The 15,657-nt window shown below is 44.3% G+C and overlaps 1 protein-coding gene across 12 annotated transcripts; it reads left to right on the top strand.

The window, feature by feature from the left end:
* The first annotated feature begins 345 nt into the window (after positions 1-345).
* Positions 346-5,308, top strand: LOC123162447 (uncharacterized membrane protein At3g27390). 12 transcript variants are annotated; one of them, XM_044580221.1, is made up of 10 exons: positions 346-541; positions 675-783; positions 2,560-2,752; positions 3,049-3,185; positions 3,301-3,589; positions 3,681-3,787; positions 3,945-4,119; positions 4,215-4,410; positions 4,499-4,739; positions 4,839-5,308. In XM_044580221.1, exons 1-10 carry the CDS (start codon positions 448-450, stop codon positions 5,068-5,070), a joined length of 1,773 nt encoding a protein of 590 aa, XP_044436156.1. In that variant the 5' UTR covers positions 346-447; the 3' UTR covers positions 5,071-5,308. The 12 variants fall into 12 exon arrangements, with proteins under 12 accessions (XP_044436156.1, XP_044436164.1, XP_044436157.1 ...); XM_044580222.1 differs by having other exon boundaries at positions 424-541; positions 3,033-3,185; XM_044580228.1 differs by lacking the exon at positions 675-783 and adding an exon at positions 1,254-2,044 and having other exon boundaries at positions 427-541; positions 3,033-3,185.
* The last annotated feature ends 10,349 nt before the right edge of the window (positions 5,309-15,657 follow it).

Raw genomic sequence — 15,657 nt, 5'->3', positions numbered from 1 at the left:
CGCCACTAGTTGTGGCGTTGCTAAAAGGGTTAGATTGTGAAATACTTTCGTGTCGAGTTCAGTTTGCGACAAATATTGCTGACAAGGTCAGAATAGTGATTTCGGCCCCAAATTGGCGCAAGTCATAGGAATTTTCCGTTGTGCGTTGAAACTCTTGAGGTCTGCTGCAGGGGGGCGAGACAGGTGTGCTCGCCATGGCCTTTCGACCTTGTTGCTATAGAAAATTATGCGTGTGCTGGAGAGCGCCCCATGCAGAGCAGCACGTGTCGCGCCACGGCGGCTACACAGCACACCGCTCGGGACTCTCACCTGCCGACAGGGACCCCCGGCGTCTTCCTTTTCCTTCTCCTTCCCTTTCTCTGGGTTTCAAGCTCTCTGTTTCGTTCTCGTCAGGCTCAGGGCAAGAGGAAGCAACTGGTTGGCCGCCGCTGCTGCTGCCGCTGATCCATGAACGTCCCGGTGGGCTTCCTCGCCAAGCTCTGGAGTTTCGTGTCATTCTTGCCCTTCTTCGTCCTCCTGCTGCTGCTCGGCTCCGCCAAAGGTAACTAACCAACACCATCCCCGCCTCTCCCTGTCCTGCAATGTCCGAGGCTAGCCGCCATCGCTGCCGTCTTCTGCCCAAAGCAATGGAATATTTGTGCTCACGATGCCCAGCCTGACGATGCCTTTTGCAGCTCTTCTGATCGGCCCAGTCGTCGCGGCCATCGTTTTCCTTGGCGATTCAGCCGTCATCGCCGGTCTTTGGCCTGCGCATTTCGTCTGGACCTACTGCTGCGTGCTAGCGTACGCCGACTTCCCCCCACATTTTTTTACCACCCTGATTCGTTGATTTGTTACCTCCCTGCATCATGATGAACCGTGTGCAAGGTGGTGGAAATAAACTGAAGATGATGCGGTGGCAAGGTGTGGTGTAGCAGCATGCAACGTCTCGTTTTTCTCTAGAAAACGTGGCTCGCCTGGGTGCCATGCGATGAACAAAAAGTCAAAAACAAAACGGTGCCAGCCTAATTAATCCACGCCATTAGTTACTGGAGCACATGGGTGTGGGATGTGGCGCATGTGTATAAAATGCCAGCCGAGCCACACACCAAAACACCACGGCGAGGCCTGGGGCCGGAAGGGTAAGGGGAATGGGATAGGGTAGGAGCAACGTATGTGCTGCTAGTGTGTCTTCATCCTCCTCTCCCCTCCCTAAGATTTATGTCTTCTCAAGTGCTCATCGTTTTTCCCCTTCCCCTTTAATGCTTGTACAGGACATCTGTGCAGATGGGCCGCAGGAGATCGAAGGCGTACTCGCCAGTGCCTGTTCCCGAGGACACCGATTGTGAGCACGGCGTTCAACTCCATCATGCCCTTGCGGGGTGCTGGAATCCTCTCATCAAAGGTGTGCTCGCTTGTATCGGCAAGGAGGATCTGTGCAAGTTAAAAGTTATAAGGCTGGTCACAATGGGGAGGAACTTAGGAGTAACATCACACACTCCAATACAACTTTACTTATGTGGCACATATTTAATGAAGAGAGAGGTGCTTGTGGTAACTAGCTAAGTTACCGGAACATCACACACTCCAAGAAACAATGAGTCTATAACCTAATAAATACATCATTGCATGACACTACATAGATGTTCCTACCCACTATGGAGGTAGGAACATAGTCTAGGGAAGTGTGTAAGTTACTAGCCCATTGTGACCAGCCTAAGTGTTAGGAACAACAACCGCATTTTCCCCATGGCTCTCATTAGGATAGATCCAACCAACAGCCGCAATTCTAGGGAAGTAGCCAAAGCTATAGGGCACCCCCCATGTCCATCATCATGGTTCTTGGATCTATCCTAAAAATGGGAACCATGCAGAAAATGCGGTTGTTGTTCCCTAGCACTTTTAACTTGAGCAGATCGTCCATGCCGGTACCAACAAACACAGCTTTGATGACAAAGAGGATTCCAGTACCCCGCAAGTGCAGCATGATGGAGTTGAAGTAACGCCGTGTTCACAACTGGTGTCCTCTTCATGGAAGAAGGAGCTCCATTGGGAGCAGGTACTGGTGAGTACGCCATTGATCCCCCACGGCCCATCTCCACGGATGTCCTGTACAAGCATTGAAGGGGAAGGGAAATAGATGAGCACTTGAGGAAACTAAATCTTAGGAGGAGAAGAAGATCGAGGATGAACACATGAGTAGCTGCGGTGTTTTGGTGTGTGGCTGCAGCGCTTGGTCCAGACCGGGCATTTTATACACATGTGCCACAACCCCATGTGCTCGGTTCAGGAATTAATGGCCTGGATTAGGCTGAAACCGTTTTGTTTTGTTCATCGCATATGGCACCCAGGCGGTCTACGTTTTCTAGAGAAAACCATTGCATGCTGCTACGCCACACTTTGCCACTACATCTTCAGTTTCTTTTACCATGCCGACTCCCCCCCACATTTTGCTCTTTAATGCCTGCACGCCTAATCAAATTTAAATTCCTAAACGAGTTAAAATTTTCTGCATAAGTTTGAGTGAAATGTTGTGTTGGTCGTATGTGATCAAACTATTCTGCGAACTCTGGTTTGCAGCACGAAGCGAATTGGGCCGGTTCTGAAGATCCTTGCCGTGGTATTCCTGCCACTGCCGTTGCTCCTATTGCCGGTGCTTGGCATTGTAGGGAGCCTTCTGGCTGGTATCGGTTATGGAGTTTTCACTCCCCTCATGGCGACTTTTGAGGCTGTTGGCGAGGGCGTCGCAGACAAGCTCTCTCATTGCTTTTTGGTACGTACATGCTGCTGAAACTTGGAATGCGTATTTGGTTAAGTTTTCTGGATGTACTCCCCCGACCCCAAAAAGAGGACACACACATTTTTCGAGATTTAATTTTGGCCATCAACGTTATACCAGTGGACACAAATTTGATGGTATAATTTTTGTAGCACGAACCCACATTTTATTGGTTAAATTCATGGCCAAACTTGAATTTTGAAAAGTGTGCGTGCCTTCTTTTTGGAGTCTGAGGGGGCACTACAGATCAAAATAATGCGTCCAATTAACGTAGTAATGATATGTCACAGGATGGTACTGCTAGCACAATAAGGGGAGCTTGTATGGTGGTGCGTGATGTTACCGACTTCTGCTTCCACTCATACTTCTCCTTCATGGACGAGCTTTCCGAGAAAATGGGGGATGACGAAGCACCTATTGACATCAAGTATATAACATGTTACATATTCATGTCGTCAAAATGGAGAATCAGATCCTAATTATGCACTCACCTTGAAACAACCTCTAGTACTAATACATTATGCTTGTTTCTACGATTGAAGGTTGTCTTATCTACCGCGGAGCTTCCTCGCTGCGCTGGTTGCCGTTCCTCTGGATGTATTGATGATTACTGGGGTGGCATTGTGGAAAAGCCCCTGCATGTTGTTGAAAGGATGGCAAAGACTCTGCGAGGATCTAGTTGGGAGGGAAGGGCCTTTTCTAGAGACTGTTTGTGTCCCTTTCGCTGGTTTGGCCATTATATTGTGGCCGCTTGCTGTCGTTGCAGGAGTGATTGCATCATTCCTTAGCAGCTTCTTCTTTGGCCTCCATGCTGGATTGGTTGCTTATCAGGTTTTTTATTGTTTCTTCCAATAGAAAATAATGGTGTCTCTCTTTCGACTCACTTGAACCACTACTTATACATGTCTGTAATCATGTGCAGGAGGCTTCATTTCAAATGGGGCTATCATACATGATCTCTGCAGTAGCATTGTATGATGAATACACAAATGATCTTCTTTATTTGAGAGAAGGTTCTTGTTTTCCAAGGTGTGATTTAGCAGTTATTTTTACTGCGATTATGGCCTCATATGCTAGAAGTTTGTTAGTACTTATTTGCATGACCTTTTTCTATGCATAGCAATATTTTTAGAAGATCGTGCATAGCAATTATTTTACTTGGCAGTAAACTAGTTCCAATAGACAGGCCCAAGTACCGGAAAGCGGGTTCTGCGAAGTATGAGACCGGCCGCGACAAAGATGAGCACAACGTTACAGCTGCATCTGCAGAGAAGCAACATCAAGGCCAGCGTAAGCATAGGAGGGTTCTACACCGGTCAAAGACATTCATGGAAACTATCCAACGACTAAGACCCATTCAAGTATGAACATCTCGTCGTCTTCAATGATCTATACGATTATATCTCTGCTCTAACAGCTAAGATTAACCATTCTCTCGACGACTGAACTTGCACAGATATGGGATTGGCTCTTCCGATCTTGCGAGATAAATGGGAGGATATTACTGAGCGAGGGACTGATAAGTTCTGAAGATATAGAGGAATTTATAACCAAAGGAAAGGGAAAGAAGCTGAGCATAAAACTACCTGCCTGGTGCATCCTTCACTGTCTGATACGATCCGCGAAACACGACACACACGGTTTGCTCATATGTATGCATGATCCCCTGGCAGCCTTAGCATAACATTAAGCAATTTAGAACTTCATGGTTCATGGTTACCATTTCCTTGTTGGTTGCAGCTGATGACGTTGAGGTGACCAACTTCAATTGGCCAAAAGACAAGGTGTTCGACTGGATGCTCGGACCGCTGCTGGTTCTGAAGGAGCCGATGAAGAAACTGGAGCTCACTGAAGACGAGGAGCTGTGCTTGCAGAAGCTCATCATGACGAACGCGAACGAAAAACCATCGGATTGGGACGACTGTGGTTTCCCGTCAAGCGACGGCGTGAAGAGAGCTCAGCTACAGGCGATCATCAGAAGGTGTCTTTTTCTGTACACCCTTCCAACTTTGCCACAGTCAACTCCCAAATATAAATTTGAAACAGCTACAGAATCAGTAACATATTCATCAATCAACAGGTTGCAAGGGATCGTGGCCAATATGTCCCGGATACCGAGCTTCAGGAGACGGTTCATGAGCCTGGCCAGGGCACTGTACCTGGAGGCGATCGACGCGGGCACCATCGACGGGTCGCGGAAGGTGGAGCGCAAGGTTAAGGCTGACATCGCCTCCGAGAAACTTCAGAGCGGAGATGTCGGAGATACGAAGGGTTCATCGAATGGGACATCTGTGGACGTTGACATGGTTTGATGTTGTTGTGCTGTGCAAACATATTTTTTGCTGTACCTGCTGGGACGTGCATTAGTTGTTTTAGACGTTGGTACACGGATCACGCAACGCGGGAACACGATGGATGGCTGTGCCTGCTGGGGTCAGATTGCTCTGTTTCTTTTTGTTCTGTCTGCGGGTTCGGGGTAGAAATGGTGAAAGCTGAGAGCGAGTGAATGTGCCTTCGCCGTTGGGTAACCAAGCGAGGTTTGTTTCATTTTGATATGCGCTCCCTATGTCTTTTATTTAGGATACGAGTCTTTTTTTTTGCGCAAATGTCTTTTTTATGGTAGTAAGTGTCTCATTCATATCATATAAGAATCATAATACAAACCACATACATATCGACCTGGCAAAACTGAATAATAGTAGAACGCTATGCTTTGCCCAAAAAAAGCAACGGCCAAGAGTAAAATTACAAAGAAGACCGAAGAAACCTTTTGATTCCAACGTCCGTCAGCTGACTCTGACACCACCACAGAAGCCACCGAAGAAAAAAAATGATGGATCACCATATCCAAGCTCGACATGCTCCATCGCTGATATACTGCTTTACGAAAGTTAAAAGTGACTCACCAAAAGTGAAACCATTACTGTTGAATCAAACAGGGACAACACCCCGGACACACTATCGAACTCCAGATCTGGCACCCCCACATGACTAAGACGTCGGAGCAGGCCATCCCTGCCATCCACGTATCAAAAACCCAGCACACGATCACCATTTTTCAGATGCCGCCTATGCAGACCATTTGCATCCGCTTCTAAACTTGAAAGTGCGTTATATCGACAGGAGGGGGGGGGGTTGAATAGGCGAATTTACAAATTCGTCACTGGGAAATTTCAGTGTGAGGAAATTCCTAAGTAACGAACTACTGAGCAACGGAATAAATACTTAGATGCAAGCATAACAGAGCAGTAGCGCAGTCATCATGATGAAATGAAAACAAACACATCGTACAAGTAGCGTAAACACAGGATAAGCAGGCTGAAGACAGAGTGACTGAAGAATTAGGACTGAGGAAAATTGAGAAAGTCTTCAGCCAAAGTCTTCAAATAGTACGATCAAGTACAACAGTATATAAATGAGGAAATAGAACTAGTAGCTTGGTGAAGACAGTGATTTGGTAGACCAGTTCCAACTGTTGTGACAGTCGTACGTCTGGTTGGAGCGGCTGCATATTTAAACCTGAGGACACACAGTCCCGGACACTCAGTCCTCACCGTATTCTCCTTGATTTAAGGTCACACAGACCTCGTCCAATCACTCGTGGTAAGTCTTCAGGTGACTTTCAAACCTTCACAGACTCGGTCACTCGGCGATCCACAATTTCCTCTTGGATGCTCTAGACCATGACGCCTAACCGTCTGGAGCATGCACATTCCTCAAAGGTAACAAGCGTCGGTTCCACACAGAAACAATCTCTTCAGTGATGCTCAATCACTTTGGGTTTGTAGGTGTTTGGGCTTGGGTTTTCCTCACTTGATGATTTTCGCTCAAAGTTCTCGGAGGATGGGATGCTCTCAATGACAAGTGTCAGTTTCTCTCGGAGCAGCCAACCAACTAGTGGTTGTAGGGAGCGGCTATTTATAGCCCAGGGAGCAGCCCGACATGATAAGACATAAATGCCCTTCAATGATATGACCGTTAGGTGGGAAGATATTTTGGGACAGTTGGTGCATAGCACAACAACGGTCGGATATCTGAGTATCAAATTCCTCAAGGCTATCATGTTCCTCACTTGTAGGCAATCTGCATTGGCGAATTCCTAACTCCTCAGTCAGAACAAATTCCTCAGAGACCAGAAGATCTTCATCTCTGTCACTGAAGAAATTGACTGAACTATATGAGATTTCCAATGGCTTCACTCGAAAGGATTGGTAGGTGTAGGATTTTGAGATGAGCATCACTTGGAAACTTTTCCTTAGTTTTACCTCGACCCCCTTTAATAGTACGGTGTTTCCTATGACTCAAGAAAGAGAAAAACGAAACTACGAAAACAAAAGTCTTCACGCTTCATATTCCTCGCATGAATATCAAGTCTTCACGGTCACACCAATTTCTTCACTTTCAAAGTCTTCAGAAAGCCAAAGTCTTCACTTGAAGACATTCATTTTTAGGCGTCGACTTTCTCTGTAAAATCAAACTCCTCATAGACTTATAGACCTGTGTACACTCACAAACACATTAGTCCGTTAACCACCTATAAGTATTCAATACACCAAAATCACTAAAGGGCACTAGATGCACTTACAATCTCCCCCTTTTTGGTGATTGATGACAATATAGACCTGTGTACACTCACAAACACATTAGTCCGTTAACCTATAAGTATTCAATACACCAAAATCACTAAGGGGCACTAGATGCACTTACAATCTCTCCCTTTTTGGTGATTGATGACAATATAGGTTAAGTTTTCAACGGAGATAAACATATGAAATGTAAATATAGATATTGAGGAATTTGGTTCCAAGATATAGAAGAACTCCCCCTGAAGATGTGCATATGTGAGGAATTTGCTTTGAATAGCAAATGCACATTGTAGAGTAGAATCATGGAGATCCCCCCCTATATCTTATAATTCATACACGCATTTAACATATGATATGAAGAATTTGAAATGCATGATGAAATATTGTGACTGATGTAATTCAGCATGCGTCCATTAACATATCTGAGGAAATAGCATGCAGAAAAGCAGAGCAAAAGTATCAGACCACCATAGGACTTAAGTTTACAACTCGATCCAACAAATACTTCAGAAGAACGAGAGTTGTAACTTAATAAAAAAAGCCCATATATAGAGACCCGCTTGAAGACTAACTCAAATTTCTCCCCCTTTGTCATCAGATGACCAAAATGAATGAAAAATGAGGATTAACGCCCCTGAAGAATATCATCACGATGTCGATGGAGGAGCGCCAGCGTTGTTGGGGTCGTCCGTTAGAGTAGGGCCTGCCACGGTGTCGTTCAAGTCTTCAGCTTCGTCCGTCTCGCGTGATGAAGAATATGAACTGGCAACCAAGTGAGGAACTTTGACCTTCTTGAATTTCTTCGAAGGCGACTGAGACCAGTCAAAGTCCTGCTTGAATCCCATCTGCTTGAGATCTTCATCACCATAGAGGCGAGACAATACAGCCTAGGTGCGATCAAAAACTTCATGCAAGTAGTAATGGTTCTTCTTCACAGTGTTTTGCGTGATTGTCATGTTCTGAAGAATTGAACCAAACTGACGCTTGACCCACTTATGATTGCGATGACCTTCTGATGAAGACTGAGGAGAAGTTCACGATTAGTCATCACACGCGGAGCAGTGGCTTGAGGATATTGCTTTGAAGCATTTGCGGCAAAAACATGTGTGTCAGAGTCATCATTGGTGGAATAAGATGCAGCTTTGCGAAACTGTCCATCAATGGACGAGTGCCTTCATCAATAACAGCGACTTTGCCATTCTCATCAGCTGAGGAAATAGTCCTTTTGAGGACTTCAATTGGGGGCAAATAGCTGAGATGATTTTGAAAATCAGCCTTGTAGTTGATTGAAGACCTTGATCTGTTGAATCTCATGATCCAGGGAGCGTAAGGCTTCAATTCAAACGGTGACAGAGCTACATTGGCCAAAGTCCCCATGAAGAAATCATGGTAGTTGATAGGAATACCATGTATGATGTTGGAAAGCAGATTCTTCATGATGCCAACAACCTCTTCTTCATCAGAGTTATGGCCCTTGATTGGACTAAGGGTTTTGGTCAATCTCCGGTACACTGTCCTTGGCACATTTTGCAATTCCTTAACGAGGAATTTGGTCCTTGGAGCTTGGCCTGGCTCCAAAGGCTTCATCAGCACTTGCATCAGATGATCTGATAGTTCAGGTTCAGCATTGATGAGCCTTGCACCTTCAGCGGGAGGACTGACTGGGACAACATGAAGCAATTCAGAGGCTGGTGCTTTGCAGTGAGTATTTTCTGTCATCCAGTCCAATACCCATGAATTCACATCTTCAGCATTGCCAGTGATGTGCAACGTGGCATAGAAATGAAGAATGAGTTCTTCATTCTAGTCGCATATGTCGGTTCAGAAGTTGAGCAACCCAGCTTCATGAAGAACATTAAGGACTGGGGTGAAGCACGGTAGAGACTCCATGTCCACATGAGGAATTTGCTCATGGTTAAAGATTTTGTCCTTATCAAACAGCAGCGGGGAATAGAAGTTCATTTGGCTAGCAGTCAAAAGCGCTTGCGACGAAGTCGAGCAGCGTCATATGGATTGTAGTCAGTGAAGAAAATGTGCTCATTGAAGAAGTCTTCAGCCTTGAACTTCTTCTTCTTGGTGTGAGGATTCTGTGGCTTATGCTGAAGATTAGCAGTTGAAGTCTTCACAGCCTCTTGAATCACAGTCTCTGGAGCCACAGGCTGAGGAATTTCAGGAGCAATGTCATCAGCACCAGCCTTGGCCTCCATTTCTTCAGCAACATTTGCATCGACTCTAGTGGCTGGAACTTCTTCATGAATAGTATGAAGAGAAGCTTGACGTTCTTCAGAGCCCGTATGAATTTCTTCAATTTGGACTGGGGACTGAGGTAGTTGGTGTAATGGTGTGGTCAGTGGAGAATTGGGGTGATGACTTTCCCAATAGTCATCATTCAGAATTGGCGTTGTTGACCCAATGTCCACGTCCTCATCTTCTTCATCAATTTCCTCAACGCCTGCCTCTTCAGCCGTAAACTGAGGCATAGGCGATGATACCAGAGGAGTTGAAGTGATATTGTCCACTTCAATTTCTTCATCCAACTGCTCTGACAAAGAAGCAGAAGGATCTTCTTCATCTGATTCACTTGGAATCACATATTCCTCACCAAGGGGAACAATCTCCTTTGATGGCATGCTTGATATAGGAACAACATCTATGGGATTTTCATAAGAGCTTGTCAAAGTATACACTTTCTTCGGAGCTGAAGACTCTGAAGATGCAGATGCTTTTCTTTTCTTCATAGTTGCTCGCTCCGCAGCCTTGGTTTTCTTCGCTTCTGATGCAGAAGGAAGGTTGATGCTTGTCATCTATGCAGGAGGAGCAAAGGAAATAGGTGCAATTTCTTCAGGCGCAACTGATGTAGTTGCCCTGGCATGTTCAGTTTCTTCGGGCGTAGTAGCAGATGCTTCAACTGGCCTGGTTTGTTCTTCAGGCGCAACACTAGAGGTTGCCCTGGCAGTTTCTTCAGCGGCTGAAATATCTTCAGCAGCCCTGGTGCTCTCATTTCCTTCAACAGCTGGACTGTCATCAGTTGTGCTTGCATGTTCTTTAGTAGGCTGTGTAGATGCTTCAGCCTGAGGAATGTCATGTTGCGATGAGGCTGCAACATTTGGAGTAAATTTCTTGGTCAGCTTGACAAATCTGACTTTGGCTCCCAGCCAATCGGCATAGTATCGGTCAAATTCATCACTGAGTCCCTTGATTTCTGTTTGCAGAGCTACAAGTTCATTAGGTGATAGCTTCAGAACATTGTTCTTCAAAAAGCGCTCTTTCTTGTACTGAGATTTCTTCACTTTCCTCCCCTATTCAAATTTCCATTTTTCCTCATGAATGAAGGCCGTCAATGATAACCCACAAGTATAGGGGATCGCAACATTTTTCGAGGGTAGAGTATTCAACCCAAATTTATTGATTCGACACAAGGGGAGCCAAAGAATATTCTCAAGTTAGCAGCTGAGTTGTCAATTCAACCACACCTGGAAACTTAGTATCTGCAGCAGAGTGTTTAGTAGCAAAGTAATATGATAGTGGTGGTAACGGTAACAAAAGTAAAGACAGCAAAAGTAATGTTTTTGGTATTTTGTAGTGATTGTAACAGTAGCAACGGAAAAGTAAATAAGCGAGAACCAGTATATGGAAAACTCTAGGCACCGGATTAGTGATGGATAATTATGCCGGATGCGGTTCGTCATGTAACAGTCATAACATAGGGTGACACAGAACTAGCTCCAGTTCATCAATGTAATGTAGGCATGTATTCCGTATATAGTCATACGTGCTTATGGAAAACAACTTGCATGACATCTTTTCTCCTACCCTCCCGTGGTAGCGGGGTCCTATTGGAAACTAAGGGATATTAAGGCCTCCTTTTAATAGAGAACCGGAACAAAGCATTAGCACATAATGAATACATGAACTCCTCAAACTATGGTCATCACCGGGAGTGGTCCCAATTATTGTCACTTCGGAGTTGCCGGATCATAACACATAGTAGGTGACTATAGACTTGCAAGATAGGATCAAGAATACACATATATTCATGAAAACATAATACGTTCAGATCTGAAATCATGGCACTTGGGCCCTAGTGACAAGCATTAAGCATAGCAAAGTCATAACAACATCAATCTCAGAACATAATGGATACTAGGGATCAAACCCTAACAAAACTAACTCGATTACATGAGAAATCTCATCCAACCCATCACCGTCCAGCAAGCCTACGATGGAATTACTCACGCACGATGGTGAGCATCATGAAATTGGTGATGGAGGATGGTTGATGATGACGACAGCGACGAATCCCCCTCTCCGGAGCCCCCAACGGACTCCAGATCAGCCCTCCCGAGAGAGATTAGGGCTTGGCGGCAGCTCTGTATCGTAAAACGCGATGATTTCTTCTCTCTAATTTTTTTTCTCCCCGAAAGCCAATATATGGAGTTGGAGTTGGCGTCGGAGGTCCACCACGAGGCCCACGAGGTAGGGGGGCGCGCCCAGGGGGGCACCCTCGTGGACAGGGTGTGGGCCCCCTGGTCTTCATCTTTGGCGAGGATTTTTTATTGTTTTTTCTAAGGTGTTCCGTGGAGTTTCAGGTCATTCCGAGAACTTTTATTTTCTGCACATAAAACAACACCATGGCAATTCTGCTGAAAACAGCGTCAGTCCGGGTTAGTTCCATTCAAATCATACAAGTTAGAGTCCAAAACAAGGGCAAAAGTGTTTGGAAAAGTAGATACGATGGAGACATATCAACTCCCCCAAGCTTAAGCCCTTGCTTGTCCTCAAGCAATTAAGTTGACAAACTGAAAGAGAAAAAAAAAACTTTTACAAACTCTGTTTGCTCTTGTTGTTGTAAACATGAAAAGCCAGCATTCAAGTTTCAGCAATTATTATGAACTAACCATACTCACAATAACACGTAGATCTCACAATTACTCATATCAATAGCATAATCAGCTAGCGAGCCATAATAATAAAACTCGGATGACAACACTTTCTCAAAATAATCATAACATGATATAACAAAATGGTATCTCGCTAGCCTTTCCGAGACCGCAAAACATAAATGCAGAGCACATTTAAAGATCAAGGACTGACTAAACATTGTAATTCATGGTAAAAGAGATCCAGTCAAGTCATACCCAATATAAACCAATTATAATGAATGCAAACGACAGTGTGCTCTCCAGCGGGTGCTTTTTAATAAGAAGGGTGATGACTCAACATAAAAGTAAATAGATAGGCCCTGCGCAGAGGGAAGCAGGGATTTGTAGAGGTGCCAGAGCTCGGTTTTGAAATAGAGATAAATTATATTTTGAGCGGCATACTCTCTTTGTCAACATAACAACTAAAAGACGACGATATCTTCCATGCTAAACAGATTATAGGCGGTTCCCAAACAGAATGGTAAAGTTTATACTCCCCCTCCTCCACAAGCATCAATCCATGGCTTGCTCGAAACAACGAGTGCCTCCAACATTCAACGGGTCCTAGGGGGAGTTTTGTTTGCAGTTATTTTGATTTAGTTTGCATAAAGCATGGGACTGGGCATCCCGGAGACCAGCCATTTTCTCGTGAATGAGGAGCGGAGTCCACTCCTCTTGAGAATAACCCGCCTAACACGGAAGATAATGGCTGTTCTAGTTGACATATGAGCTAATCAAGCATGCAAAATAGAATGTTTATTTTAAGGTTTAGAGTTTGGCACATACAAATTTACTTGGAATGGCAGGTAAATACCGCATGTAGGAAGGTATAGTGGACTCATATGGAACAACTTTGGGGTTTAAGGAGTTTGGATGCACAAGCAGTATTCCCGCTTAGTACAGGTGAAGGCTAGCAAAAGACTGGGAAACGACCAACTGAGAGAGCGACAACAGTCGTAAACATGCATTAAAATTAATTTACACCGAATACAAGCATGAGTTATAATCCACCATGAACATAAATATCATGAAGGCTATGTTGATTTGATTCAACTACATGCGTGAACATGTGCCAAGTCGAGTCACTCAATTCATTTAAAGGAGGATACCATCCCATCATACCACATCATAATCATTCTAATAGTATGTTGGCATGCAAGGTAAACCATTATAACTCATAGGTAATCAAGCATGGCACAAGCATCTATAATCTCTAAATGTCATTGCAAATATGTTTACTTCATAATAGCTGAATCAGGAATGATGAATCATCATATTTACAAAAACAAGAGAGGTCGAGTTCATACCAGCTTTTCTCATCCCAATAAGTCCATCATATATCATCATTATTGCCTTTCACTTGCACGACCGAACTATGTGTATAATAATAAGAGTGCACGTGCATTGGACTAAGTTGGAATCTGCAAGCATTCAACTCAAGAGAGAAGACAAGTAATATGAGCTCTATGTTAAATAAACAATCATGCATATGAGAGCCACTAAGCATTTTCAATATGGTCTTCTCGACCCCCAAAGAAAGGAAAAGAAATAAAAACTATTTACACGGGAAAGCTCCCAACAAGCAAAAGAAGAACGGGAAATATTTTTGGGTTTTCTTTTTAATTGTTACAGCAAAGAAATAAACTACTACTAATTTTTTTGGTTTTTTCTTAAGGTTTATCAAACACACAAGAAGAAAGCAGGAAAAAGAAAATAAACTAGCATGAATGTTACAGTGAAAGAGTATGAGCACCGACATCTAGCAATGAGTGTGTGTGAACATAAATGTAATGTCGGTGGGAAATACGTACTCCCCCAAGCTTAAGCTTTTGGCCTAAGTTGGTCTATTGCCAGAGACAGCCTGGCAGATACCCGTAGGTGAAGCTGGGGTCATACTGTGATGCAGCGGCTATCGCCGCCTGAGCTGTAGCGTGGCGTCGAGCAGCCTCCGCTCTCCTCTCATACTCATCTGCCTCCTCTCTGGTAATAATATATCTTCCTTTTGTCTGAAAATCAAAGAAGGCAGGAGCAGGAAGAGCAATATGGACTACATGACGTTTATTAAAGATTAGTCGATACTGGGGAGGTGGTTCAGTCCTCTCAACAAACTGGTGGGAAACCATAGAATCAAAATCTAAATAAGAAGGGGGTAACTCCATATCACCCTCATGAATGTCTATCTCAAGAAAATTAGCTAAGCGGGTTGCATAAATTCCTCCAAAGAAGTCTCCATTATGTCTATTCTGATGCAACCTGCGGGCTACAATGGCTCCCATATGATAAGATTGGTCTCCTAACACAGCACTCCTGAGAATGCTGAGATCAGGGACACACATGTGACATGCTTCATCCTTAGCATTTATGCATCTACCATGAAGAGAGCAAAATAATGTATAGCAGGAAAGTGAACGCTCCCTATTGTGGCTTGTGTTATATCTCTAGATTCCCCCACAGTTATTCTAGCAAGAAAGTCTCTATATTCAGATTTAGGGGGATCCCTGACATTACCCCAAGATGGAAGTTTGCAAGCAGAAGTGAAATCCTCTAAGTCCATGGTATAAGATTTGTCATAAAGGTCAAACATGACTGAAGGAGAATTACGCGAAGATGAAAACTCAAACCTCCTCACAAATGAACTTGTGAGATTATGATACTGGGGGCATTTGTCAGCTTCAAAGTCCTCAAGACCGACGTTACTCAAATATGCACTAAATTCTTCTTTGATTCCCACTTGATTCATAAAATTTTCCGAAGGCCATTCACAGGGCCTCACAGGAGCGTCTCTTGGTGGTTCCTTGTCAGCATCACGTATTGCAAGTCTGGGACCTTGCTTCCTTGAAGAACCACCTTGGAACATCCTCCTGAACATATTGTTTCCTCTGAAAAATTTCTGAAATTTTTAGTAACTTCAAATAAAAGTGAACCAACTTCAATAAAATTGATAGTAACAACTCCCACAAGTGCCTAGAGCCTAAATAAAGCAATGGAACTACTTGGAACCATATAAATTTGACATGCAAGCTCAAGAACATGGTCACCTATGCAGCACAAATTTGCAATGAATAAAGCACTAGAACAAAAACTAATTGGACCAATGGAGGAGTCACATACCAAGGAACAATCTCCCCAGGCAGTTTTGCGAGAGGTGCTTTGAGCAAGGAGATCGAAAATCACAACAACGGGGGCTGGAACTCGTGCTTGAGTTGGTTTTTCGTGTTTGTGTGAGACAGAGAAAGAAGATGGGTGCAGGGATAAGTGGAGGAGGGCCACCATGGGCCCACGAGGTAGGGGGCGTGTCCATGGGGGTAGGGCGCGCCCTCCACCCTCGTGGCCAGGTGGCAGCTCCCGCCGTGGTAATTTTTGCACAGTAAATTCTCAAATATTCCCGAAA

Source organism: Triticum aestivum, chromosome 7B (genome assembly GCF_018294505.1).
Source record: "Triticum aestivum cultivar Chinese Spring chromosome 7B, IWGSC CS RefSeq v2.1, whole genome shotgun sequence".
Classification (NCBI taxonomy): domain Eukaryota; kingdom Viridiplantae; phylum Streptophyta; class Magnoliopsida; order Poales; family Poaceae; genus Triticum; species Triticum aestivum.
The sequence above is the reverse complement of the archived record's forward strand: the minus strand, read 5'-3'. Positions and strand labels throughout refer to the sequence as shown.

What these genes read in the sequence shown, in the direction of transcription:
- LOC123162447 (XM_044580221.1), top strand. Translation starts at nt 448, where the DNA reads ATGAACGTCCCGGTGGGCTTCCTCGCCAAGCTCTGGAGTTTCGTGTCA. An exon ending in GCTGCTCGGCTCCGCCAAAG is followed by an intron (nt 542 to 674) that starts GTAACTAACCAA and finishes TGCCTTTTGCAG; the next exon opens with CTCTTCTGATCGGCCCAGTC. An exon ending in ACCTACTGCTGCGTGCTAGC is followed by an intron (nt 784 to 2,559) that starts GTACGCCGACTT and finishes TCTGGTTTGCAG; the next exon opens with CACGAAGCGAATTGGGCCGG.